Raw genomic sequence first — 27,767 nt, 5'->3', positions numbered from 1 at the left:
GGCCCTCTCCAGCCTGCACAGGGGGAGCTTTTGTTCTTCACACCCCTGTGCTTTCTGTCGGTGGGTTTGGTAATGAGTCTTTGGGGTTTTTGTAGGGAAGGTGAGCAGGGTGCTGCAGAAAGGGGCTGCTTTGTCACCCCACAGTGAGTGTTCTCTGCCAGCTGCGCCCAGTGCTGCTGGAGCCTTCAATTGTACAAGGTCATTGCCATGTGTAAAAGCCTCCTGGTGATCTGTTCAAACAGATAACACATCCCCTATCCCAAAATCTTGAGATTCAGCAGAAACAGAGGTTACACAGATAATGCTGGCAACGAAGCTTTGCCCCTGAGCCTCTGTCAGAGCAGGCTCCACCTCTTGCTCTCCCCATCCTCGCATCCCTGGTGTGGTTTCAGTGTTGGGAGTGTGGGGGGATGCTGATCCAAGCTGTGGGTGCACCTGGGCAGGTACCTGAGCTCAGGTGGGTGCTATTGCTCCCGGGGTTGTCTGTGCAAGGCAGAAGCTCCAAGTGACTCTGCTGCCAAAGAGGACTTGTCAGGGGGTGGAAGTGGAAGATTTCTTTAATTAGTTTGATTAAATGTCCTGGCACGGAGTGATTTTTGCTTATCCTGTATGTTTTTTGTATATATAAGCTAAGTAAGAACATCTGGCACTTTTTTCACTGGAATAAGTTGAAAAACTGCTTCTTTCAGAAAACTGCAGGTCGGCACATTTGGGCTGTGGGTTTTATCTTTTTAATTTATTGAGTGTTTTCTGGACCAGAAAACTACCTTCAGCCAGGTAGTTCACAGATTGCTCCCCATTTTCAAACACCTTCCCAGGTCTGAGAGCTTGCTGAGTTCTGTGCTGTGGGAGGAATCAGGAGTGAGCAGATCCAGGGCCATCAACCCCCCTCAGCCCTCCTGGGTGACTCCAGACCCCTGTGGGAACGGAGCCCTGTGTTATCCCAGTGAATCCCAGGTCAGATGTGGTGTGGGAACGCTGGCTGTGGATCCAGGCTGTGTCTGTGGCTCACGCTGCGACCACAGAACTGTCTCTCCATGTTCACTCTCACTGGGACCAGTGCCAGCCCCAGTCAGTCAGGTGGGGTTGAGAGGTGGCTTCGGTCACAGCAGTGCCCTGGTGGGGAAATGTCCCTCCCTGCCCCTTGCAGGAGTCACACGTGAACACACGTGTGCTCCACACGTGTCCACAGAGCCCTGGAAGTCAGGGCAGGAGAATTCGCTTCCTTGTGGCGACAGATATTGCCCTGCCAGCTCACGGGGAGCTCAGATGGGCTAAAATCACTTTAAGTCTTGGTGGGGGCTTGGCTTTTGCCATTTCTGTTCCTGTTCTAGCAGCTCTGTTCCTCCTCACCCTAAACCCAAACCGGTAAAGAGGTAAAAGTATTTGCTTTGTGCTGCCCGCATGCAATTGCAGGAAAAGGAAAAAGTCAGATTACGGAAGTGTGGGGTTTGTTTGCCGTTGCCCCACTCCTGGTGGTGTCCCACAGGATTCCCCTGGCCCCTTGGCCTCGTTCTGCCCCATCCCATGCAGGGCAGGAGCACAGAGGGAGATCCAGAGCTGCCCCTGTGGCTCAGCAGGTTTGGGAGCAGCAGGAGGCTGTGGGAGCTGGGGATGGGCTGCAAACCTGCCCGGGGAAGGAGCAGCTGCAGAGGGAAGATGGGAGCAGCTGTGGGCATGAAATTAGTCATTCTATGAAGAAATGGATTTGATAAATAATAAAACAGTGGTATTAACAACAGATGCTTTCCAGGTCAGATGACTTTGATAAAAGCACCCAACAGCCATGGGTAATGGTATGAAAAATATGTATCTATATTTATAGATCTATTTATATGAAAAGGCATATAAATAAGTGTGTGTGTATATGCTCTCTGTAAATGTACCTGACATTTTATTTCTGGTTTAAAATGACAGTGGAAGTGTTGCTGCTCCCGTTCTTCACAGGCTTTTGAGACTTGTCAAGAAAACCTGAAATTTGATCAATTCCCCAAACCCAGAGCTCCCTCCCCTCCTCTCCACAGCACAGGCTCCATTTGTTTTTATATTCATACCTTTTCATTTTGATAACTGTTTTGATTTGTAAAATACTATGCCTTATACAATGTTTCCTCTATGATGATGTAGTGTGCTCTTCTTATCTTTCACCTTAAATCTTTGATAAGAGCATTTTAAAAATGAAATTGCTACCTGGCACCATTACACACTCCTGGCTGCCTGCCAGCAAAGAGGGAGCTGCTGGAGGGGAGAGGAGAGAGGCTCTGGAGAGGCTTCCGAGGATGCAGGAGCTGGGTTGGGATGGGGGAGGATGAGGAGGGGGAGGAAGCAGGGCAGGAGTGACCCTGCCCAGCGCAGGTTTGCAGGGTGCAGGTGCTGCCAGGGTCGGTGCCAGCATCTCTGGCATTCCCCTCTCATCCCCCCTGGGTTCTGCATTGCTCCGGGGGCTGCGCTCACAGGGAGCCTGCAGGGTCACTTCATTTTCCCTTTGGCCATGGGATGTTGGGGTAGGGCAGCCCAGCACTGCTGGAGCTTCCTGCACATGCAAGCAGTTGAAATGGTTTTGGATAACTGCTGGAATGTGATTTATTTATCAGGGGGGACATCAGCAGTGGGAATGTCAGTAAATAGAGGTGTCTGACGTGGCAGGTCATTTTTATTTTAATGTGCTGGATTTAATGAACTCTGGTTGTTGTAATTCATGCAGTGGTGGAATGCATCCATCCCCCTCCTGATGACGCTGGTTGCAGCTCTGTCCTTAGTTAGTGCTGTTCTTATGGCAGGAGAACTCTCCCCCTTGCACTCCCAAAGTGCCAGGGCTTGGCTGATAAATTGTTAACATTTAACATTCAATACTATTAGCCATAAACGCAGCTGAACGCTTCCCCAGGTCGTTCAGGCATTATAAATTATTATTATTGTTATTTAAGGGATCTCCTGGGAGGGTTTTTGCAGAGGCTGGAGGTGTCCCCAGGTGCTGGGGACGTGGCTGTGGCCATTCCTGCCCTGACACCTTTGTGGGGTTGGAGAGCAGCGAGGTCAGAGCCCCACATCTGCTGCCAGGTGATTTAACAGCATTTGTGTCCAGCCTAACCCAATCTATCTCACCTCACCAAGAAGAAAAAAAAAAAATAATCCTGCATCAAAATTACTGCTTTTGGAACTGTCTTGTCTCTTTTGAGTGGGAACTGGAGACAACTAGACAAGCTTCAATGGAAGCGAATAAAGAAACGTTACTTTGTGAACACAATCTGCTGGTACCAGTCACTTCTCAACAGCCATTCAATCAAAATGCTAATGGCAGAGGCAACAAGGGAGCGAGGTTATTGTAATCCTAATTGATAGGCTGCAGGGATGGGGTTTGATAAGTGCTGTTGAAGAGATGTTTTTGAAATATGATTCCCTTTAATTACAATGATACTAATAAAAACTGAACAAATTATTTAATGATAGTTTTCTAGGTAGCAGCCCAAAGATTTTTGTTCCAGTTATTTTGGGAGTTGTTTTTTTCTTTTTTGAACCAGAAATTATGGAAATCACCTTAAAAATAAAGCCGTAGTGGCAGGTAGTGACTTTATCTCGACTTGCGTGGCTACTTTGCATCAGAATTAATACTGTCACATCTGAAGCTCTTGAATAAGAAATCCAGTCATTTATTTATACAATAGACTTTGCTGAAAGCCCACGGTTGAAGCCACATTGCATGTAGGAATGCATTTAATATCCAATGCTTATAATAATTAGGATCAATTATGCCAGCCAGGATTTGAAAGTACATTTTGAGGGAGGGGCTGCAGGGCATTGAGGGGTTTTACAGCCGGGGTTGGGTGGTGTGAGTGGAGATCACTGGCACTCAGCAGCAGAAAGGTCCAAACTTTGCCAGGGCAGCAGCATTTCCCGTGGCCCTGCAGGGTGGGAGAGCTGTGCCAGTGCTCCCTGTCCTGTGGCTTGCCCTTGCCTCTGCAAACAGGAGCACAGGCAGGAAGGGCAGGTCTGTCACCGACAGGCAGCCTCTGCCTCAGCTCATTTTTGATGATTTAATTGATAGCAAAACAAATAATTTTTTTGGGGGGGTGTGTGTTTTGCTGTTGTTGGCGTGGGCAGGGGCTCCTGGGACGGGGAGGATGCTCTCTGCTGCCTTTCAATTTGTCAAGCTCTCTCTCAAAGATCTGCCAGAGAAGAAAGGGTAATTAATAGGCTTGAAGTCATTTCCGATGTGTCAGTATTTCTGCCTTGCTTCCAAGTGATAATGTTGGCTGGCTCCAGGCCCCCGGGGAGCCTTCCATCTTATTAACTTGTCTAGGAGAAACAGAGAGTGGGGACAGCTTGGGCCACTGGGTGACATGAAATAAGGATTTGTGCTGCAGCGAGCTGTAAACACGGGGGCCAGCTGAGTAAAAAGTGGAAAGGAAAAAAAAATAAAGGAAGAAAAAGATATTAAAAAGGCCACTGGTCACAAGTGCAGCTGATGGAGGGGGGATGTGCTTTATTTAGGGCAGCCTGTCCTCAGTGCATAGAGCTGGAGCTGATATTGTGCTGTGTCACCCATGGCCAGCTTCAGCGGGACCTAAGCTGGGTCCTGGCTCTGTCTGGGTCCCTCTGAGTCCCCTGTGGTGCAGCATGGGGCTCTGCTGCTGGAAAAGCTCGTGTCAGACGGGCTGTGGGGGTTTGTGTGAACCAGAGGTGAAGATGGGAACCTGGGGCTGTCCCGTGCCTTGGGTCCCATCCTGCTGGAAAACCTCGTGTCAGATGGGCTGGGGGTGTAGTAGCATGGTATGCTTTATACAGGTTTTGTTGTAAAGTTGGTTATACGAGGCTACACGTGGGGGTGTTTGTTTAAACCAGAGGTGAAGATGGGAACTGTCCCGTGCCTTGGTCCCATCCTGCCCTGCATGCCCAGGGCACACAGAGCCAGCACCCCGAGCAGCTCAGAGCACCAGGGGCTGTGGGGGCCCAGGCTGGGGCGCTGGAAGGGGGCCAGAGCCGCGGGCTGGTGCGTGTGCTCGTGGCTCTGCTCCTTGCCAAGGCTCCTTTGGCAGCTCCGCGGCGTTTCCCAATCGCGTTTGGCAACTTCGGTGTCAGCCTGGGGACGCTGAGGGTGCGGGTGCCTTTGTGGTCAGGAGAGCCTCAGGGACGGGGCAGTCCTGATGCCCTGCAGAGCCTGGGGCACTCTGGCACTTGCACAACGCCCCAGTGGAGCTGGGCAGCAGTGATGAGGTCCCTGGTAGGGAGCAGTGCTGTGCCATGGGGTCAGAGAGCAGGGAAAGCTCCCCTGGATGTTGGTGGAGTTCAAAACCTGCTCTTGGAGCCCCTCGAGTTGTCCCTGACCTGGGGAGCTGTGCTTGTGTCTGGGGAGGGGGCTGCAGGAGGGGCTCAGAGCCCTCAGTGGGGCACTGCCCCAGCAGGGTCCCTCAGGCTGCCCCCTCTGTCATGGGGAAAGCAGCTGTGCTGGGTCTGCTTGGAGGTGCTGGGCTCCAGCTGCCTTTGGTGTTGGTAACAGCAGGCACACAGGCTGGAAAGGGGCACAGGGGCGAGGGCAGAGTGAGGAGGGGCTGTCTGGGGGCTCTGGGTGCAGCTGAGCCCAGCCCAGCCCTGCTGAGCCCAGCCCAGCCCTGCTGAGCCCAGCCCAGCCCAGCCGAGCACTGCGGCCACCAGAGCTCTGACCTTCATGGTACGTGTGCCCTCCATCAGGGCTGTGCACCCACCTGTGCCCTCACTCCAGGGCAGTGCATCCTCAGTTGCTCCTTCTGTGCCTTTCTTGGCTCAGGTTTATTTTCTCCCCCACTGCACCAGTGTGAGAGTGGCTTCAGGAGCCGTCCAGGGGGACCCAGTGGGGACAGTGCTGGCCCCCATGGACAAACTGTTCCTTTGAGATGGTTTGAAGTGGCAAACCTTGGTGTTTTGGGTCACTGGGAAGGAACAGGATGTCTTTCACGTATTGACAGGTTTTTTGTTCCTTCTCTGTTCTCTGCTGATCTCTCTGCTGTTTGTCAAGCTCACCTCTCCTGTTCCAGAGGAGTTTTTATTGCTGAGCATCCCTGACTGCCTCTTGGCCAGGTGTGAGGTGGCCACGGTGAGGAAAGCAAGGAAGGCCCCTCAAAGCTCTTCAGGGATTGAGCCACTTCACTGGCAGGTTCTTCTCTTCCACTGCAGAGCATGTCTCTGCCCAGTGGAGTTCCCCTTGCAAGCACTTATTAGGGAAGCTCTGGTGTAATCTAATTAAAATTTGGTTTAATATTCTGTGAAAATGAAAACTGAATCCTCCCTGCTTGAAAGAATGACCGTGCATGTATTAGTCCTCTGTTTTGTTGTTGTTGTTGGCTTATTCAAATATTAACACTGCCTGCACGCTCAAAATGATGGTTTGTGTCCATTAGCGGGGCTTAATTCCCAAATTTAATGATGAGTGATACACAGGAGTTGGTGAAAGCTGCTTGCTGGGTATTTTTTATTATGTTTTTTATGCTGATGTTCCTTCCTGGAGGTAAATAAGAGGAGGGATTGCTGGGCAATATTATTACTGTGAAATTAAAATAAAGTCTCATTATTTGAGGATGGAATTTAGTGGCTGAAGGTTTACTCTTCATCTGCAGCTTCATTCTGAGTTCTTCCAGCTAATTACCTGCTGATTAGTTGAGGACAGGCGTTGCTCACCTTGGCCTTGAGCATCAGATTATCTCCTGGGCAGGGTGTTGGGGTGGATGTATTTGGTGAATATGGAGGTACTGACCTCCAAAAATAGGCAACAGCAACTTCCCTGCATTTACTGGAGAGAGTTAACTCTTCTTTAGGGAAAAGCTTTCTTGAGAGGAAAAAAAATATTTAATTTAAAGCTGGATTTTAGTTAAAAAACACCCATTGAAGATGGGAGAATTACCAGAAAGTCAGAAAACCTCCAGCTATCTGAATGATTTCTTCCCTTTCCCCACCTGTCTTTCCGAACTTGATTTTAAATGTGGAAATATCTCAGCTGCTGATCTGCTGAAGGTTCCCTTCAGTGCCCAGCAGAGAGGCTGCTCTGTGTGTGTCTCCTGTGGGCAGAAGATAACTTTAAACAGCACAATGTTTATCTGGAGAGAGCAATGGGATGGATCACCCAAAGCTTCCTCTGCACGGGGAGCAGGGATGGGAGGATCTGCCAGGAAAATGTGTTGGGAACCCCCCTCGGAGCAGATGTGGGGATTGCAGAGTCTCTGGGCGGTGTCCAGGCGCTCTCCAGGCTGGGCAGAGCCAGCACACCCTGCTCCCTCCTCCTTTGGGGGGCACAGGGCACCGTGGGGCTGTGCCCGGTGCTCTCTTGGGGTGGCAGCTCCAACAGGGCTGTGTGCAGGGTCTGGAAGGAGAGCCTTGTTCTGGAGAGTTCAAAGGGAATGTTGAAATAATCAAAACAGCCAACAGCTGTTCCATGCCAGTTTCCAGCTCGCACAGCTGGCCACAGATGGCTTTGGCACTTGCCACGAGCGTGCCCAGCCAGAGCAGTGGCCATGCAGGCACCCCTGGGGCTGTGTTATTTCCCAGTCCCTTTGCACCCCAGGGATGGGAAATACTGCAGCCCCCAGAGCTGCAAATCTCCCAGCCTAGGATGGGTGGGTGGGTGGTGCCAGCCCCACCAGGCTGAAAGCACAATCCCATCATGAAGCAGATCAAGACATGAAGCCTTTAAAGGCCTGTGCTGGATGTGTCATATCACAAGGGCTTGCTGTGCCTGCTGATAAGGATCAGCCACACGTTATCTGTGCTTCCTCCTGTACATTTCTTACAAGCTGATAAACTTTGAGCTGGATGGGAACCAAGTGTGCCACGTCTGGAGCAGGGCTGCAATGGCTGCCCGGGGGCTGATAACGGGGTGATAACAGCACCTGCTGTTCCAGAGCATCCTCAGCCCCTCTGTCCAGGGCTGGTGGGCTCCCGGTGCTGCAGTGACCTGCCAGCCCAGCCCTGCTCCACAGCCAGGTAGCCACAGTGAGCAGCAGAACAGGTAAATCCCAGAGAGGGTCAGTGTTTCAGCAGGGGGATGCCTCGCTTCACTTGGCATTTCAATCTCCTCCAGCACCAGCTTGGAATAAGCAATTTTTTAGTGTATGGTGATTTATTTTGTTAAAAACCAAAGCATTATTCATAATTATGGAGTTTTATGAGAGTATCCATAGCAGTGTTCTCCCTGTGGTTGGCTGTGGGAGCTGGGATAATATTTGAGCAAGGGCCCTGGGGAAAGGACGCGCTCACATTCGGCGCGGGCTCAGCCGATTGAGCTGGGGTATAATTACCTCTATTCAGCACCACTGCTCCAGTTATCAGCCAGCGTCAGGGGCAAGGCCAGAGCCTCAGAGTGACACAGATTGTTAGAGAACATCAAACTTTTTTAATGCAGTTAATGATCCTCAGCTATAAATAGCCTGTTCCTGGTGACTGGCACTCAGGGTTTGTGCTGAGCTGCACGGTGCTGTGGTTTGTGGGGGTTTCTTTTCTCCTTCCACTCATACTGTAGGTTCTTCCACCCAAATGCTTTACAAACAGGGTAAATAGACCTTTTCTGGGTCAAGAGGTGAAGTCCTGCCAGGCAGGAATGTGAGGTGGGAGGCTGGCAGCTTCATCCTCTGGTCCTTCTGATTCTGTCCCCCCAGAATGGGGATGCTTCCTCTGGGGCTCCCCACCTCTGCCATGCCACTGAGTAATCCTCTGGGAATGGTGAGACAGGCAGCTTTCTTGTATGCTGTGCCCCAAAATTTCCTTTGCCCTTTCTCCAGTTAAATAGGACTGCAGCTTCATGGAGGAGAGTTTGGAGATGGGACTCTCTGCCTTCGAAACAAGGAGGGCTTGGTCCAGATGAGCCCTTGTGCTCGCAGTGCCCTGCTCTGACCCAGTAAATCCTGAGCAAGTGTCAATCTGCTGGGGGAGTTGTCTGCAGGAGGCCTGGCCAGAGCATTTCTCTGTGCTCAGGCTGCATCACGAGCAGTTGCTGCTCCCTGGGAGTGCACAGATCCCTGTGGGTTGCTTTACCCTTTCCAGAACGGGATTTGAACAGCCAGGCAGTCTGAGAGCGGTGCTTGAGAGCTCGGAGTGCACAGACACGCCGAGCCTGTGGCTGGAGGCAGGGTGTGGGGCTGGGATGGGGCATCAGGCCCAGCTCTAGAGGGTTCCTAGCCAGCAGCACTGCTCACTGTCCCAGCAGAACAAAGCCAAAGCCCCAAACCCTGCCCTGTCTCCCGAGCCGGAGCGCAGCGAAGGAGCGGCCGCGTTTCGCGCTGCCCAGAGCCACGGTGAGATCTGCCACAGCTTTGTTCTGCACAGCCTGCAGGGACCAGGGAAAGGTCATCTCACACACACTGTTCCTCCACAGGGAGCTCTTTGTCTGCTCTGAAAGCAGCGAGCAAGGGGGATTCTCATGGAATGCCTCCCCCTGCCCCCCGTGTTCCCAGCCCAGGTCAGGATCCACACTGGATCCGCAAGCTTTGGCTGCTCTTTGGGGTCTGGCTTTGCTCTGGCACCTGGGGACGAGCCCAGGCATGGAGCTGGAGGGCTGGGCACTGTGAGAACACCCCGGGGAAGGCTCAGGGTGTGTAATTAGTTCCCCGTTTCCCCTGCTGTGGCTGCTGCTCCTGGTACTTTTGTTTTTAAGGATAAAGATTTCAGCGTTTTCCCCGATGGTTTGAACAAAGGTTGAGCGCGGGGGGAAATCCATAAAACAATGTCACCAAAACACAGGGAGGAGAGGGAAGCTTTAATAAAGCTTTGCTGGGCCTGTGCACCTGGGACTGGAGCGGGAAGGAGGCGCTGCAGAAGGTCACCTCTGAAGGTGGAGGATGACAGAGCAGCGTGGCTGCGCTCCGGGGAGCTTGGGCAGGAGCCCGTCCATCCCTGGGGTTTGCTCAGCCCATCCTGCAGCTCTGATCCCCTGGCATCCTGGGCTGGGCACAGCAGGGGAAGGTGCTTGTGCCTTGGTGGGACAGGGATGGATGGAGGGATGGAGGGATGGAGGGATGGAGGGATGGATGGATGGATGGATGGATGGATGGATGGATGGATGGATGGATGGATGGATGGATGGGAGACAATTCCAAAGGAGCTCTTCACAGCAGGGAGGGCTGTGGCTGTCACAGGGAGTCAGAAGAGAAGGGTGAGGCACTCAGTGATAGCACATCATGGATTTTGGATGGCTCAGCAGAGAAAATCCCTCTCTTCTTATCTCATCTGTCTGTGCATGGTCTTGAAAAGTGGCTGCAGAGGAAGGGAAGCACCTGCTGTACCTGAGGGTCATTGGGAAGCCTATTTTAGATGTCATACTTTAAAATGTAGATATCATTATTAGCAAAGGGCTCTGGGTTTTGTGCTTGTCTTAGCCTTGTTTTGCTTCTCCTTTCCCAGCAGATCCCTTTTACAGAGCTGCTCTGCTCTGTGTGGTCCCTATTAAAAGTTTCCTTTCCCAGGGTGATTCTGCTCCTTTGTTGCATCTGGTTCTTGAACACTTTATACTATCAAACAGCAAAACTGCTTTTATTGATGCAGCAAAGAACAATGGGATTTCTCCAGCAGTGCTCCCAAAATACACTTGTGGCTTTTTTTTTTTCTTTTTTTTTTTTTTTATTGCTGGCTTCCAACAGTGGAAAAAATGATGAAGATCTGTTAGGTTTACTCTGGTCACTTCAATGGGAGGTTGGTAATATCCACAGAGGGCTCCATAGATGGATTATGTCCCGTGCTGTGGCAGGGCTGCCCAGACAGGCACTGGGAGAGCACAAACATCCTCAGTTTTGTGGAGAGCTGTGTGTGCTGGGCTCGTGGGGGTCACAGGAGGGTGGTGGGCAGGTTGGACAAGGACTGATGGGCAGCTTGGGCAGGGGCTGCTCACAGAGGGGCTGTGCCTGCCTGGCCCCAAGCCCTGCACAGCTCCTTGGGGTCCCCTCCTCAGCACTGCACACACAGGGACACACTCCCCAGAATGACTGGATTCAGGTTTTCCATGAGAACAGGTGTCAGGGTAAGTGTGTCTGCCGTATAAAACAAAATCATGCACGTTTAAAATGTGATGTGTGCGTTTTAATGGCCGCTGTCAGCCTTTGCCCCTGGACATGTGTAAAATGTGATCACTCCTGACTGTCTGGAGCTGTTACTGTGAGGCAGGTCTGCTTGCCCTGTTTCAGGGGAGGAGCTGGGGGTGGCTGCTGGGGCCAGGAGCACCTCTGGAGTTAACGAGGAGCCCCCGTGACAGCTGCAGGCAGTGCACAGGGCTCTGAGCAGCCTGCTCTGGTGAGAGTGTCCTGCCCTTGGCTGCAGCTTGGATGGGACGAGCTTCAAGGTCCCTGCCAACCCAGCCCAATCACAAATCTGTGAGTCTGTGTCACCTCGCTTCACCCGTGCTCCTGGACTAAAATCAGGCTTACATTAAAAGGTGTTTTCCGCCACCTCATGTACTTCTGCCAGAGCTTTCCTGGGAACACGCACCCGAGCAGTTTGAACTTTTTTCTTGTTCTCAGCCCCTGCTCAGGGGAGAGCTGGGTCAGCATTTGCAGGGGTGTTTGAAGCTGCATCCCACACCGTCCGTGGTGCTGGGAGCTGGTGTCCAGGAATAGCTGAGCAAATGCTTTGCTCCTTACATGTGTGTCCAGAGGAACGGGCGGTGTGTGCATTCAGAGCATCTGTCCTGGCCAGGCTCTCTCCCTGCCAGCAGTGTGCATTGTTTGCTCGGGCAAATGCTGATGTGGTGTGTGAGCAGCAGGGATATTAATAATGCCCAGGAATGCTGTGTGCTGCTGAAGTTCCAGCCCAGAGGGTCATACTGCACAGCTCAGAGGGATTAGCTTAACCTGAGGCTAAGCTGCTCATTTTTGCTGGTATTTCCCTTGACCCCAGTCAATTATTTCAATTCCTTGAATAGTTTTTTGTTGTTTGGAGCCTGGTTTGCTGTTCCTTTGCACTGTGATGTATGGAGCGAGCAGGGCAATGGGGCGTCCGTGCTCTCCTACCCAGGCAGGGCTGGCAGAGCCTGGGGATGCACCCAGGGAGGGTGGGATCCATGCAGAGCTGCAGGACAGTGTGTCAGGGGCTGTGGGGAGTGCAGCAGCAGCATTTCACCTGGGCAGGGATGCACCCAGGGAGGGTGGGATCCATGCAGAGCTGCAGGACAGCGTGTCAGTGGGTGTGGGGATGCACCCAGGGAGGGTGGGATCCGTGCAGAGCTGCAGGACAGCGTGTCAGGGCGTGTGGGGAGTGCAGCATTTCACCTGGGCAGGGATGCAAACCAGCAGTAAAGCACAGAGAGGAGAAGCACTTGGTGAGGATGGGGGGCTTGCTGCACGCCGTGGGGATACAGCTGCAGGATGGGCCCCCCTGGTTCACTGAGTGGATTTGAGCTGATGCCTCCCCAGAGTGATGGCAGGGGGTGTCCCTGCTGGCTGGGGGCTGTGCCTGGGGACTCAGTGACAGCTCCAGCAGCCCGTGCAGGAGCCCCTGCTCACCTGCCCATCCATCTCGTGGTGCTGTGTGTTACTGAGGGAAGGACACCTGGCTGCCCCCAGCACAGTGCCCTTCACCGTGCAGCGTGCAGGAGGGCTCTGTCAGCCCTGCTGGCAGCCCAGGGCTCTGTGTGTGTGTGTGAGTGTTCTGGGGGCTCTGTGCCCAGCCCTGAGCTGCCTCTGCAGGAGCCAGGTGGGCAGGAGTCACCTTGAGCCAGCGGCTGGAACATTCCCCTGCAGGGTCACTCTGGAGATGCCTCATTTGTCTGGGGCACCCCAGAATCCACCATGGGGGGGTGAATTCCAGCAGGGGAGGGTTCTGGGCTTGGCAGGTGCCTGGAGAGGAGCAGCAGCAGCAGTGGCAGGTTTTAGCCTTGTTCCTCCATCATTTAGCTGCCTTGTGCTTCTCATCCACTTGCTGAAATCAAGCAGAATTTTTTAAAAATTATTTTTAATTGAAATCTGAATTTTTATAATAATGTTAATTTTATAATTAAATATTATTTAATAATTTTATAATAATTCTAATTAACGTTTCAGTTTGGGGAGAGTGGTCAGCTCCAGGGACACAGAGGCTCAGGAGGTGAAGCATGGCCCTGTCACCCACCAGGGGACACACTGATTGCTGGTGCCTTTTGATGCCTTTGAGTCTGAAACTGGAGCATTGCTGGGATGTGGCACAGATGGGCATAGATGGGGGCAGGCTGGGGGTCTGTCCCTCCCAGCCTCCCCATATCTGGCACCCACAAATGCCCCTTGCAGCTGGGCACATACTGTCCCCCCTCTTTGTCACAGAAAAGACAGCTCTGGGCTCTTGATTGCAGAACAGACAACTCTGGGAAAGAATGCTTGCACTTTTTTAATAACCTATTTCTATAATTGAAGGATTTCAGATTTCTTTTGTAAGAGCAAGCGCCTGCTTAAACATGGAGAAAAATACAACCAATAATATGTACTTGAAATTTAATGCAGGCTAATTCATTTTGGCACAGTCCCAGATATGCTGATTAAATGGCCTGTGAAGTGCTACAATATCTTGATAATGTACATTCCACATTTGATTATATAATCAATTATGTTGCACCTAATAACATTTAAAATTAGTGGAAAAGCTGTGAGCAGATTGTATCAGGTGCAGAGTGGGTCTTGGGCAGCTTTAAAAAAACTTCTGCCAGGAGGAGCAGGCGTAGATGGATCTTCAAATACTGTTCTTCAGGAAGCCAGAGACTTGATAAAACTCCTAAATTTTATCAAGTTAATTTAGTGACTTTAAATTTTGTTAATTTAGTGACTTGATTTAGAATAAAATAAGCTGTCTGCTGCTCCCCTGGTTTGCTGCTGGCAAAGGGACTCATATTTTCTATCTAGAGCTGACCTTGCGCCCCGTGTTCAGAGCAGCCCCGGTGGTGTTGGCAGTAATTCTGTGGTCAGACCCAGGGCTCAGCTCTGCCTGTGGGGCTTTTCCTGCAGAAAAGGGGAACCAGAGCTCCCCTTCCCTGGCTCTTCCCTGCCTGGGGATCCTCAGTGTTTGCCCATTGTTGGGGACAGACAGTTCGTCCATCACGTGTGACATTTTGCTGATTCCAGCTGTGGCACTCCCTGCTCCAGAGGACCCTCAGCTGGGTGATCACTGTCATGGGCAGCCTGAGCTGGAGCCTGGAGCAGCCAGGATCATTGGCAAATGATTGTCATTCCTTTGGGGGAGAGTGAGTGCTTTTTGGGTGACTGGCAATGGCAGGTTAGGGGAATTTGGCCTGGCTTTTATGGCCCTCCAGTAGGAGAGGGTTGATGGGAAACAAATGTGTTATGGCCCCAGACAAGCTGTTGCTCCATTTTTTGTTCTGTTTAAAGCGGCACTATCAACCAGTTGGAATATAGGCTTGGAGTATCGCAGGGAGTAATCTAATTAGTATGAAGTCAATTCACTAGTTCCTTTTGTATCTCGTGATTAAATAAGTGGGAAAATGGCTTGAAAATTAGGTGCTAGAACAACCCAATTACATTTCTGTAGCTTTTTGTATTCAATTTCATAAACAATTTTGCTCTTCGCTGGTTAATCAGTGAATGCCTTTTTCCAGTTTGAAAAGCACTTTTGAAATTATAATGCAATTAAATTGTGTGTGGATGTTCTGGCATAGCGAGCGCGGGGCTGGGGGCCTGGCAGCCAGCCACGCTCTACCTTGACAGTAATGAGTTCCTGAGCTGGCAGCTTGCTGGTGTCATTCATGACATTGTCCATCCATAATATTGGGATGTGAGAGGCTCTCCTGGGCAGGGCTGGTGCGCTGGCAGGGGCTCAGAGAGCTCATCCCCTGTGCCACAGCACCCACAGGGGTTCCTCACTGGGCTCCAGAGCAGCTGCCTCTGTGCTTTTGCCTCTTTTTACCCTCTTTTTTATTCTCTTCATTCTATGAGCCTTTGCAGGACTGGGGGTTGGAGAGGGATGTGGGGGATTAAGTGTTGTTTTCCTAGGGATGAGAAGGAGAACACCTCAGTGTGCTGTTAGCAGAGAATCACAGGATGGTTTGGGGTGGAAGGACCTTAAAGCTCACCCAGTGAGAGGTTCAGTGCTTGCTGTTTGTGCTGTTATTTGTCTCGTGCCCAGTTCAGGCCCTGGGGAAGGGTGACCAAGCCTGCCTGATCCCAGGATTTACAGCCCAGCAGCACAAGGGGAGAGGCAGAGAGCTGTGTTAAGAGAAAAAGAAATAGTGCTGGCAATAATGACTTGCTTGGCAGGTTTTAACAAGTTCAGTAATGGTATTAGGTGCCCTTGGCTCAAGATAGTAACCTCCTCTTAAATGATCATTACCTGGCTAATAAAGAGCTCGGAGCGGGTCATTACAGCTTAATTTAGACGTAGCATCCTGTTTGCTTTGCACAGCGTGCCCATCGCTCAGGCTGTGGGATCTATTGCCTGGGTACGTGGGATTGCTTGGGTTTCACACGTGGGGGTCTCCCCAGCCATCCCAGGTGTGCCCTGCCACCCTCACCTGGGGAACAGGAGCGGGTCTGAGCTCTGAGTGAGCACAGCCAGGCAGGAGGGGGGTCCAGCCTGTGCCCCCCACACTGTCCCAGCCCCTGCTCCCCCCAGTGAGCCCCTGTGCTTCTCTCACCCCATTAGCAGCAAGTTTCATGTGCAAGTAATTGCAATAACCAACCCCCACGCGTTATTAATATTTTGAAGGCATCTCTTTGATAAGCCCATCTTTTCAGCCAATTTCCTATTTCTTGGGAAAGCAAAGCATCTTTCCTCCCAATTTTGTAAATCTGTTGTTAAAAGGAAGAAAAGGAAATGGAAAAAAGGATTCCCCCCCTCCAAACCCTGACACCAGGCTGGGTTCTGTGCTGCCTTTGTCAGCCCTGGATGGAATTATGCATCATGAATAAAAACTGCTGTCAACATGCATTGGGTTCAAAACATTAGAGCATATGGTATGTGATTATCTGTATTGTCATATGCAATAAAGTGAATTTGGATATAATAAAAAATGTAATATTTTAGAAATTTGGTAATAAACTGTGGAGGAATTGACAGGCAGGGAATATCTGATGCCTGTGGGCAAACAGATAAAGATGGCAGGACGTGGCCCTCGGTGGCTGAGGCAGCACCAGGGGCTGGGTTTCCTGATGGGAGCCTGGCTGGGCTGGCTGGCACCCAGGGTGGTGCCCTTTGTCCCTGCTGGCTGCCAGAACCTGCAGGTCTCACTAATGAATAGACAGAAGCACAAGGTTCCCATTCTGATTGTAGATGGACTGATCGGATTTTACAAATACTTGGGTTTTCTTCTCTGATAGCAGAAGGAAACCTGTTGGAGTCTGCTGTATTCTCCCACCCAGCAGCATTTCCATACTATTGGCTCCTTATGAGGCTGGGAAATCTGTACCTGAGTAACAGGGAGCAGTGAAAGGCTGTGAGGGTGGGGCTGCTCCCAGACAGTGAGGAAAAAGGGAAGGTGGAGATCATTTTCTCCTGCAGGAGCTCCCAGTCCAGCCTGAGCTTTAATCCCCGGGCTGCTGACAAATCTGTGACACAGATGTCCCAGCAGAGAGAAGCAGAACTGGGAGCAAACTTCAGGGCCTGCTGTGTAGAGAATTCTGATGGAAAAGTGCAGATGTATCACACGTACCTGCAATTTTTCTTAGGTCACTGCTAATGCTTCTAAATGATCTGCGAGCGCATTAATCGTTTCTGTTAATTAACAATATGATAAAAGTGGCATTTAGTAAGCTCAGCGTAGTGTGCGTCTCAGTCATTATGTACTCAGCGCTTAGGTTTGATTTCAGAACGTTAATAAAATAAAATTTTAATGAAGGTTTGTTGTTATGAAAGATTTATCACCAGGAGTTGAGGTGCTGCTGCCCGAGCGGGGTCTGTGACAGGCACGGGGTCCCTGGCTGCTCCTGCACTGAGAGGGGCTGGGACCCCATCCCATCCCATCCCATCCCATCCCATCCCATCCCATCCCATCCCATCCCATCCCATCCCATCCCATCCCATCCCATCCCATCCCATCCCATCCCTGGTGCCCCTTGCACCTGGGAACCTTTGCTGAGAGTGGCTCATTGAGGAGGGGGACAGGTCCCTGTGTCCTTCATCCTCCCCTGGGGAAAATCCCTCCCCAGAGCTGCTTTGGGTGGATTGTGCCCCGTTTCACCCCAAGGTGCTTTCTCCTGTTTCTGAGCAGTTCTCACCTTGGGAATGGCACACAGCCATGGGGGGAAGGAGTGAGCAGCCTGAGCCTTGCAGCTTTGCAGGCAGAAACAGAGGAGGATGCTGGTGCTGCCCTTTGTCCAGCCGTGCTCTGACCGCCGTGGCTGGCCTCACTGAGCTGCTCGTTTCATTCTGAGAATTCACTCTCCTGTTAGGGAGAATTTACTGACCCTTTAAACAGGTGTGTGTGTCTGCCAGGAGAGCCTGCCTGTGCCCCAAACCCCAGGTGTGCATTAACACCAGTGGATGTACAGGCAGATCATGTCCTGGTGAGTGCCAGCCCCACCACATGCTACAGGTAAGTGAGGATATTTTCCATCCTAGAGCACAGATTTTAACATCATATTCCCCTTCCATCTGCTGTTCTGGTTATCACAAGGGTGAGGTGAGAGACTGGTGGTGCCTTCAGGTGCGCTCACCTGTCTCCCCAGCAAACCCTCCTTGGAGATGAGCTGAAATCTGAGGTGTGTGTCTCAGGTGATGGCTGTGTTCCCTGCGTGTGCAGAATTGCTCCTTTGGAAACCAGACCCTCTCCTTCCTTCCTTCCTTCCGTGTGTTTGCAGAACAGGAAATTGGAATAGTAGGAAATAACAGCTTTTGTCAGCTTCTGTCCTAGGCAGGCAAGGAAGTGAGGGGGATGCAGAGCACAGGGAATATTTAAGTAATTCTCCAAAGGCACCACAAAGGGAGGTGGCAAAGTCAGGGCTGAGTTTTCAAGTCCTGGCTGTTGGGTTCTGGGGCTGAGCAATGAGTGGCTTCTCCCTGACACAGGATTGAACCCCCAGCTCCCCATTCCCAGACTCTGGTAATGATAGTAGTTAAAAACACCCATGGTTCACTGTCTTCTGGGTAATCAAAATGTCCTGTCCCCTCTGCTCATCTGTGTCTTCTGTTCATCTACAAAGACAAGATTTGGTGATCACAGGACTTGGTGTCACATCCCCCACCTGCCAGTTTTTTATTATTATTATTATTATTATTATTATTATTATTATTATTATTATTATTATTATTATTATTATTTTTATTTTTATAAGACAGCCTGGCAGGCTGGGAGCTTACTAAGGAACTTTTTCCTCTCTGATTACAAGGGATGTGTGAATAAAGTAGAATGGTATTGATTCACACCAATCTATGCATCGACTGTGTGGGAGCCACTTGCAATTCCCAGCAGCTCCAGAAAGCTTTGCAACAGGGAGAAATATGACCAGGCAAGTTGAGAAAATAAATTAAACTAGTGTCAACTTTTCTTGTTTCTTCCCTCATTATTAATGGATGGAATGGGGCTCGTTTATCAAGAAGAGGAAAAATTAATTGACACGGGCTTTAATGTTATTATGCCTGGCTTGTCTGGTCACATTTCTTCATTTTTAATTTTTTTTTTTTACTTTTGAAAGGCATTTTATTACCTTTCACAGGACCAGCTGCCAAAACTATGGGTATAAACAAGGAAGCAGGTGCATAAATAATACCACAGCAGGACTGGACTGTTGTGCCTTTCAGTAGCTGAGAGGTGGGTGAGCAGGGCAGCCCCAGAGCCCTGGCACGAAGGGGAGCACAGCCTGAGCTGCTGTTTGCTGATGAAATCAGGCTGGGTGTCCCCGTGCCCGTGCCCAGAGGGTGGGGGTCAGGAGCAGGGGGTCCTGTGGGGCACTCTGTGTGGCAGGGGGGCCAGCCCTTGCTGATTCTTGCTGAGCAGCAGGAGCCAGGTTTGGGCAGAGCCCTGCTGGTGTGAGAGGGATGTGCAAATCTCCTCCTCTTTCCTCTCCCTGCTCCCATCTCCTGCCTTTGTAGGGACACTTTCCACTGCCCCGAGTTGCTCCAGGCCCTCTGCACCCTCCCAGGGAGGAATTTCAGTGATCTGTGTCTGCAGGTGGAAGCTGGTGTGATAGGGGGGTGCAGATCTCCTCCTTTGTCCTCTCCCTGCTCCTGTCTCCTGCCCTGTTCTTTGGGATTGCTGTGCAGGACAAGAGAGCCCTGTGATCCCCTGGTTCCCAGGATATTTCCAGGAGCTCTGTGGTTGCTGTAGGTGCAGGAGGAGGATGTCCCAGCTGCAGGCTCACAGCAGTGTGGGCACAGCTCGGGCACAGGCAGCACAGCAGAGACTGAGTGACTTGCTCCACATCACCAAGTGGCCTCCAGGCAGCCTGGGACCTAAAGCAGGCTCTGGTTGCAGTGTGTTCACCCACCAGGGCATGTTCCAGGTGGCTGGAGAGCCCCTGGGGCTGTGCCTGCCTGGAGAGCTGGGTTTGGGTGCTGGTGGTGATGGAGGTGCTGTACCTGTGGCATTGCTGTGCCCATCAGAGCCCCCCAGGGTTAACCCAGCATTAGCCTGGGTTTAACCTCTGTGGCCTGGGGTGCAGTCACCTTGTTTTGCTCGTGGAAAGGCCAGCAGGGTTTGACAGTGAGACCTTTGCTGGGTGAGCTGCTCTGGTGTCCCTGTGCAGGCAGGGAGTGCTCGGTGTGTGCAGCCACAGCTGTGACACTGTGAGCAGACCTGGGCCCTGGGAATGGTGCTGCCAGCCAGGGAAGGGAGATGCATTTCACAGCCCTGGTGTCGTCATCTCAGCTATATTTTACCAAGTTTGACGTAAAAACTCTCGAGTGATGACAAAAGTGTGAAATGGGGTTGATTAGAGTGTGAAAAAACCCAAAATACAGAGCATGAGACTCCCGACATTTGGTATCTTCAGTCTGGCTTCTTAATAGTATTTATGGCTTCTGACTGTTCCTTTACAGTGTTTCAATCTGTTTGTGGTTTCAGTCCCTTTCTCTGAGCAGTGTTTGTGTTATTTCTGGAACACCATGGCAGAACCTGCTGAGCTGGCTGTGGGGCCACCTTCCCACAGGGCAGCTCTGGGGGCTGAGCAGGGCTTGGCATCAAAGGAGGCTTTCAGAGAATCCCAGAATCGCTGGGGCTGGAAAGGACCTGCAGCATCACTGAGTCCCACCTGTGCCTGATGCCCACCTCGTCCCCAGAGCACTCAGTGCCACCTGCAGCCCTTCCTCGGGCACCTCCAGGGATGGGCCGTGCCTGATGCCCACCTTGTCCCCAGAGCACTCAGTGCCACCTGCAGCCCTTCCTCGGGCACCTCCAGGGATGGGCACTCCAAACCTCCCTGGGCAGTTCCTTCCAGCCCTTTCCATGAATAAATTCCTCCTGAATTCTTCTCTTTTCTGCTGTCAGGGTGTGTTGGAGGATGTGTCCTGCACCACTGGGTGTCTGGTGTCTGGGCTGGCATCACTTGGGTGCCTGTTGGTGCCCATGAACAGCAGTGAATGGAGTGGGCTGACTCCTTTGGCAGCAGATGAATGGAGTGGAATAACTCCTCATTCCCAGGAGATTCCAGAGGAGGGTTTTTCACCTGAAGGTCATGGATACATGTCTCAGCTTCCTTTAGTGCTGGTGCTTGGCTCAGAGCCTCTCGTTTGGGGCATCTGTTTGCCTCTTACTTTATTTTTCTCCCTCTTCTTTGTCTTTTCTTTTACAGAAAAGATTATTCAAATGAATATTCAGTTTTATTCATTTGAATAAAAAACCCAACCGTTTGACTCTGTTAAATGCTTATCTCTTAAATAGAGCTTGTTAGCTTCCAATAATAGCTTCATTCAGAAGGATGCAGTATAATTTCATTTTAAAACGTGTGCTCCTTGACAACCAGAATCCTATTTCTGTCACCGTTTTCAACAGCCGCCTTTGTTTTGGGTTAATCTTTTCCTTGCACTTTCTGAGAACCAGCTTTTTGTTGACTCTTAGTACCTCTCAGAAGAAATAATTGTCTATTTAGCCCAGGAAGGTTTCTGAGAGTTTTGGTAATTTAAATATGAGTTTGTATTCATTATGGGAACTAATAAGACCGAGCGTGCGGGGGGATCTTTGTGTGGGTGCAGTTATTAAAAGTTGGATTTGATACCCACAAAGTGGAACAAGGAAAGAATCACGGAATGGGTGGGTTGGAAGGAACCCCAAAGTGCTCATCCCACCCTCTACCATGGCAGGGACACCTTCCACTGTCCCAGGCTGCTCCAGGGAGCAATTTCAGTGATCTGTGCCTGCAGGTGGAAATCCTCTGCTTGCTCCCATTGAGTGTGAGCTGTTGGGCGCTGTAGAGGTCACCTCTGCTTTTCCTCTCCTTTTCCTCTCCAGGCCAGTCTGACCAAGTGCCTCAGATCTCTCAGAAACCCACAAATGCCTGCTAACACCTACAGATTGTTATTTTGTTGTTGTAAAATCTGGAAATGCAGAAAGCCGGGTGGCCATCTGATTTAATCACACAAATAATTTCCTGATAAACCTGTGCTTAAGCCATATGGAGTGGGATGAGGGTGGGAGTTTTGTTTCAGTCCAGACACGTCCTGAGTGCAGCGGCTTCCTTGGTGTTCACATATTAGGGCTAATCTCCTAAATTCCCTCTGCCCTCCGTGCTGGCACCGACGCCTAACACAAGCTGAAAGAGGAATCCTCAGCTGCAGCACTCGCTAATGAGCTGCTAATGATGAAGATGTTGCTGGTGCTGGAGCAATTAATGACTTGTGGCCCCAGCCCGGCCATCTCATCCCTGGTCCAGGCTGTGCTCCCGGCTCTGGGATTGCTGGGATGCCACATTCGGGCAGCCAACCACAAAAATCCCGGGTTTAACTGCGCGTCTGTTCGAGGTACAGTTAAATGGAGTCATTTAGAAGGCAAATGAAAGACGTGAGGTATGTAAAAAATGCAAGCTGCTGGCAGCTGGAGGTGCAGAGCAGAGCAGGGTGGTGAGCCCGGTGTGCTGTGGATGCCTTGGAGGGAGGCTGGAACCGTTCCTGGGGATCCTTCGGGTCTGGAGGGGAATGGGAGCATTCCCCAGGGCTGCGGGTGCTGTGCAGTGCCAGAGGAGCCCCCAGGGCTCACCTGGAAATGTCCTTTGCTCCCCATCCAGAGACTGCACTGTCCCTGTCCCTGCGCTGTGCTTCACCGGGGCACAGTCCTGCAGCTCCCAGTTTGGGATGCGCTTCATCCTCTCATCAAAGCCTTTAGGTTTCGTTGGCATAATTAGTGTCGATGTTAACTCGTGGAGCCCTCTCCAGCGCACGAACGGGGGGTTTTCATCAGCCTGAGGTGTTTGTTAAGGCAGGAGCAGGGGGGCTGCCAGACCCCTCCAGTGCGCAGCCACAGGCAGGCAGCAGGCATCAAACAGCCCAAGCCAGCCCAAATCCGGGGCTCTTTGAAGCAGCACTGAGCAGAGAGGAGCGATTAGATCAGAGCCTGAAGTGTAATGGGTTCCTGGAGGCCTCAGGATGTCCTGATGAGGTATTAGAGGAAGTAATTCAGGAAGAAAGGGACAAATAACCACCTCCGGAGCGGGGCTGACCCGGCAGCCAGAGCACACACGGCACACAGGGCTGCTCTGTGTTTGGGAGGCGCTGGGGTTCTTCTCCTTGCCAGGGGTAAATGAGGAATCATCCTCTGTCTTCCCGGGTTTTTATGGTTTTTGGGTCGTGTAATGAGTCAGCTCTAATGGAGAAGTCCCGTGGAATTAAACAAGAGATGAAATCAATATGGTTCCATAGAAATATAATTGGGTTTTGTAGAGATTGCTCTTAAAAACCTATAAGGTGTAAAGGAAAATACAGCCTTATTGTAGCTTCCGAGCCATCGTGTAACTGGGGTGTAACTATCCATTAAATTCTGCAGGATGGATCAAAAAATCCATGAGGAGGTTTTAATTCTCCATTAAATCCTATGGAAGAGCTGGAACAGAGCAGTATTAATTTTCCCTGAGACAATGCTTCTTCCCTCCATTAGGCTGCAATGAGCTCAGGAACAGCTCCATAGGCAGCAGGTGTAGCCACACATGTGTGCTGTTATGGAAGTTTTCCAAAGTCCCAGTGGCTAAATAATGCTTTATTAAAACAAAATTGTTAAATTTAACTAATGTTATCCTCACCTCCTCCCCTTTTTTGTATCTTTATCAAACAGGATTTGGCTTCGTAACTTTCGAAAACGAAGACGTGGTGGAAAAAGTCTGTGAAATTCATTTCCACGAAATCAATAATAAAATGGTGAGTGTTGGTGCTGATGCTGTGGGGGTGCCAGGGGGCTCTGAGCCGCCCTCCCCGACGTGTGCCATGCCCGGGGATGGTGGGACACCCCTCTGGGAGGGTGCTGGGGTCAGGGTGCTGAGCTGGGGCATTGCCCAGCCCCTGCTGGTCCCCACTGCTCCCCAGAGCAGCGTTTGGTGTCAGAGCCTTGGGCAGGGTGTGAGTGGAGCTCCAGCCCAGCTGAAGTTGCTCCTCAGTGGCAGGCAGGTCCCAGGTTGTGGGTTGCCCTGAGCCAGATGAAAAGGGGCATTTGTATTTCAATTGCCGCGGTAACTTTGATATTTTCGGCTAAAATATTCTTTTTCTCTTTGTCAAAACATCCTTTGCTTCTCAAATGTGTATTCAGATATGCATTGTATATCGGTCTGATATGTGTTCACAGACTTTAAATTTAATAATAGAGCTTTTAGTGTGGATAAGATCAAAGCAATCTCCTTGGCATATGCTGGAGGCCTGATTCAATATTTGACTTGCTAATTTTTCCCAGGGCACTGAAATAATATTCCTCATATTGTTGCTCCCTGCAATATGCATCTGAAATAAAAGTGAGGGTCCCCTTGGCCAAGTGTGGGGTGGGTGTGGGCAGGGCTGGGGCAGTGCCCCTGCTCCTGTGGGGAGTCTCTGGCTCCGCTTCCCATGGATGCTGTGGATGTGCCTGTCCCATTGCCCCTCCTGCACTGGGCTCTCCTGCCTGTCTTTGGGCTGGGGGAGCCTCATTCCCTTTGTATGGATCCTAAATGCTGCTAATCTGCCTTAAAACAAAGGAGCAGAACAAACCCCAGCCGCCCTCACCCAACAGAGCCAGTGACAAGTTAGAAACAAATGAGAAACAATCCCTAAATGTGAATTTAGGGATTGTAAATTGGGAGGGAAGAGCTCCCCTCCAGGATTTTCCTGTCCAAGCAGGAGGACACACTCCATAGGGTTGGTTACTCCGAGGAGAGGCTTTTCTGTGGAGCAGAAGGGGCCTGGGGAGGTGCAGGGGGAGCAGCAGGTGCTGTGAGCCCCAGGCAGGCTCAGTGTTTGGTGCTTCATCCCTGTATCTGCACCCGTGGGCTGGGAAAGCCTCACCTGGCCCTGGGCATCTCCTGGGAGGGAGGAACAGCATGGAGCTCTGGGGAGGATTCCTGCCCAGGCTGCCCAGGAAGGGAGCAGGGAGCACGGGACAGGCTGAAAACACTCCAGGAACTCAGGAAGAGCAAGAGAGGCAGTTTGGAGTGTTGGTGTTTGTTGTTGGGTAATTAAAATGTCCCCTTCCCACTCCCGCGCCCGCTCAGTGCCCCCTCCAGGTGCCGCCATCTCTGAGTGTTCCCTTCGTGTCCCTCCCTCAGCCCTGACTGTGAGAGCAGCCCACGGGCAGGGGATGAGACACGATCCTGTCTGGGGACTGAGCCATGGCCCTGAGCTGTGGCTGCAGCTGGGTGCAGGGCCAGGGAGCTGTGTGTGTGTGTGACAGGAGCTGGGGCTGGCACACAGCTGGCTGGGCTGGCACACAGCTGGCTGGGCTGGCACACAGCTGCCCTGGGGCAGTGCTGGGGTCCTGTCACACTGGGACTGTGTCCCCCTGTGTCCCTGAGCCATGGAGGGGAGCAGCTCTCACAGGCCCAGCCCGAGGCCATGGGGTTTGGTGAGCTGGGACTGGGACACCCTGTCCTCATCCTCGTCCCCATCCCTGCCCGTGTCCCTGTCCCATCTCTGTCCCCATCCCTGCCCGTGTCCCTGTCCCCTCCCTGTCCCCATCCTTCCCATGTCCCTGTCCCATCCCTGTCCCCATCCCTGCCCGTATCCCTGTCCCCTCCCTGTCCCCATCCTTCCCATGTCCCTGTCCCATCCCTGCCCGTATCCCTGTCCCATCTCTGTCCCATCCCTGCCCGTGTCCCTGTCCCATCCCTGTCCCCTCCCTGCCTGTGTCCCTGTCCCATCCCTGTCCCCATGCCCAGCTGGCTCCATGGGCTGGGGCTGTTGTTCCCCCAGTTCCCTCCTCCTGCTGCTGCTCCTGTCCTGGCCGTGTCCCCAAGGCAGGGCAGGCAGAGGGCAGCAGGGCCGCTGCTCCCCAGCCTATTTCCAGCTCCAGCCTCCCTGGCAGGCTATTTTTAGCTCATCCATTCTGCTCCTGTTGCCATCCATAAAGCTTAGAATGTCAAATGTAATATTAAACGAGCAGTGGGACAGTGAAAAGAAAATGCCAGCGAGGTATTTAATAAATGGAAGTTGGAATTTACGTGGGAGGCCAGAGATGCTCCAAACATTGCAGGGGGACAATAAACCCAAACGAGCTGTCCTCAGGCTGTTGTTCCCTTGACAGGAGCAGGTGCTTTGCAAAGAGACACCTGTTTCTCTAAGGAAGAGTAAAAGTAGCTGGAAGAGAAATGTGGTGGAGTAATTACTTAGATCCCACTGTGTGGAGTCATGCACACCCTGGGTACAGTGCTGGTGAGAGGGGTGATGAGCTGGAGTCAAGCTCTCATGTCAGGCTCTCGAGCAGCTGACTGAAATGTTGGCTGTTCTAGAGCAGGCTGTGGCACTCCCAGCACCTGTGGCTCTTCTTCCCTCTCAGGGTGGGATTTTGCAGGTTTTGTGGGCCTTGGGCACTTCCAGGGATCCAGGGGCAGCCACAGCTTCTCTGGGCACCCTGTGCCAGGGCCTGTCCCAGACCCTTTCATTCCAAGCCCCAGGTCAGTAATGTGGTAGATAACAGACCCACAACTCAGTGCACTTTTTGAATTTAGCTGAAAGCCCTGTGCTGCTGCCTGGCGTGGCTGGCCTGGTGTGAGTGACACGTTGTCCCCAAGGTGATTGCAGCCCCTCACACGTGGCTGGCACAACAAAGTCTCCTTGTCTTTGGGTGGCTCAATGGGGGTTTGTGCATTGTGGATATTCACATTCTGCTTTCCCTGGAAAGCTGTTAGCCAGGGGTTTGTGAGACATCCTGGGCTGAGGGCTGACAGCCTGTTTTGTTGTGCTGGGTATAAGAGGCTTTTCACTCCCCAGCTCAGCCCTCCTGGCTTCCCATGGCTGAGACTGCTCTGCCTGACCCAGGAGTACCCCAGTGCAAGGTTAATTCTCCAAACTAGACTAAACAAAAATAGTGAATTTTAGTTTCCCTGCCTTTTTTTTTTCCTTTTCTTTTTTTATTTTTTTAGCCTTAGAATTAAACCTTTCTTTGTTGGGCTGCTGAAAGTGTAGCACATCCTCCTATGAGGAGGTGGAAAAAATCTGGAAATTATTAAGGTGCCCAGAAACTCTGAATTGAAAGTTTGAGTGAGGTCCAGATGTGTGTACAAAGACCCTTATCAGGCACTCTCAGGGGCAATTCAGTATGGAGCTGAATCCTGACTCATAATCCATGTACATTTCCTCTTGGAGAAGCCCCATTGCCTGTCCTGCCCCACGTGGGACATCCCTCCAGGGCTTTGCCCTAAAGGTAGCTGTGGCTTTGGAATGTCCTGGCCATCTCCATCCCCTTCCCTGCAAGGACAGGGCTGGATTCTGGCACAAGAGCAGCCAGGCCCCTTTTCTTTCTGCTTTTGCTGTTGATGAAGAGGCACCATCCAGGTCCCCAGGATATATCCATGCTGTGGTGCTCCACTCCTGTGCCCACATTGTCCCAGTTTGCTGATGGGATGGTGCATGGGCAGCTTGAGCAGCTTCCCAAGGCAGCAGGAGTAACTGAAAGTGAAAGAATGCAGATCCTTTATTAATAGGGTTTGCAGAAATTTTCTGCTGGGTAGAAATATCGATTCTTTATTCCTATTTTAAAAGGAGCTTTTTGTAATGATCACTGGGAGCCGTCGTGCGTTATCGATTGCAGTGGAGCCGCGCTGGAGCCCTCCCTCCATTCATCCCGCTCCCACTAGTGCTGGGCTCCCTTTCAGGAGCACAGAACTCCTTAAATCAGCACTTGTGTCATCTTTGGGGGCTGCAGTGGGTGGTTAAGGAGACACACACGTTTGCTCTTCCAGACGTGGTTCCGCTGTGCTGGAAGTTCACCTTTGAGCAGGGAGGCAGGTGCTAAAAATAAACCTCCCCCCCTTAAGTGGATCAGTTCTGCATTTGACATTTACATGGAATTCATTTGCATCTCATTTGTACGTGTTTCTGCTCAATAGGTAGAATGTAAGAAAGCACAACCTAAAGAAGTGATGTTTCCACCAGGGACGAGAGGAAGGGCACGTGGATTGCCGTACACCATGGACGCGTTCATGCTAGGGATGGGAATGTTGGGTAAGTGCAGATCCCCACACCTGTGTGGGTGCCAGCCTGCAACTTTAGCAGGGGTGGAGTGAAGAAAATAATCCTGTCTGTGCTAAATGATTAACTCTCAACCCCCCCCCCCAGCCTGGAATATAAAAAATTTGCATTTAAATGGATGTTTTAAATAGCCTGTTTTACTCTTACTCGCAAAAATAGAATGATGAAAGATGCAGTGTGTTCATTCTGACTAAAAATGATCTCTCCCCTTTTTTAGAGGAATTGAGTCACACATTATTCCCCTTCTTTTAAAGGTAGCTTTGACAGTTCAGCAC

At 51.3% G+C, this 27,767-nt stretch overlaps 1 protein-coding gene across 9 annotated transcripts in view; it reads left to right on the top strand.

Annotated features, from left to right (window-relative positions):
• The window catches only part of MSI2 (musashi RNA binding protein 2), a 197,270-nt gene that overhangs the window by 124,217 nt on the left and 45,286 nt on the right, over window positions 1-27,767 (top strand). For all 9 annotated transcript variants that reach the window (XM_058037333.1, XM_058037332.1, XM_058037327.1 and 6 more), the window contains exons 8-9: window positions 23,120-23,202; window positions 27,351-27,465. In XM_058037333.1, the coding sequence (XP_057893316.1) occupies window positions 23,120-23,202; window positions 27,351-27,465 (198 nt within the window). The remainder of the gene's footprint in view (window positions 1-23,119; window positions 23,203-27,350; window positions 27,466-27,767) is intronic.

Source organism: Melospiza georgiana, chromosome 19 (genome assembly GCF_028018845.1).
Source record: "Melospiza georgiana isolate bMelGeo1 chromosome 19, bMelGeo1.pri, whole genome shotgun sequence".
NCBI classification, from domain to species: domain Eukaryota; kingdom Metazoa; phylum Chordata; class Aves; order Passeriformes; family Passerellidae; genus Melospiza; species Melospiza georgiana.
Note: the sequence above shows the minus strand (reverse complement) of the source record. Positions and strands in the feature narration are given on the sequence as shown.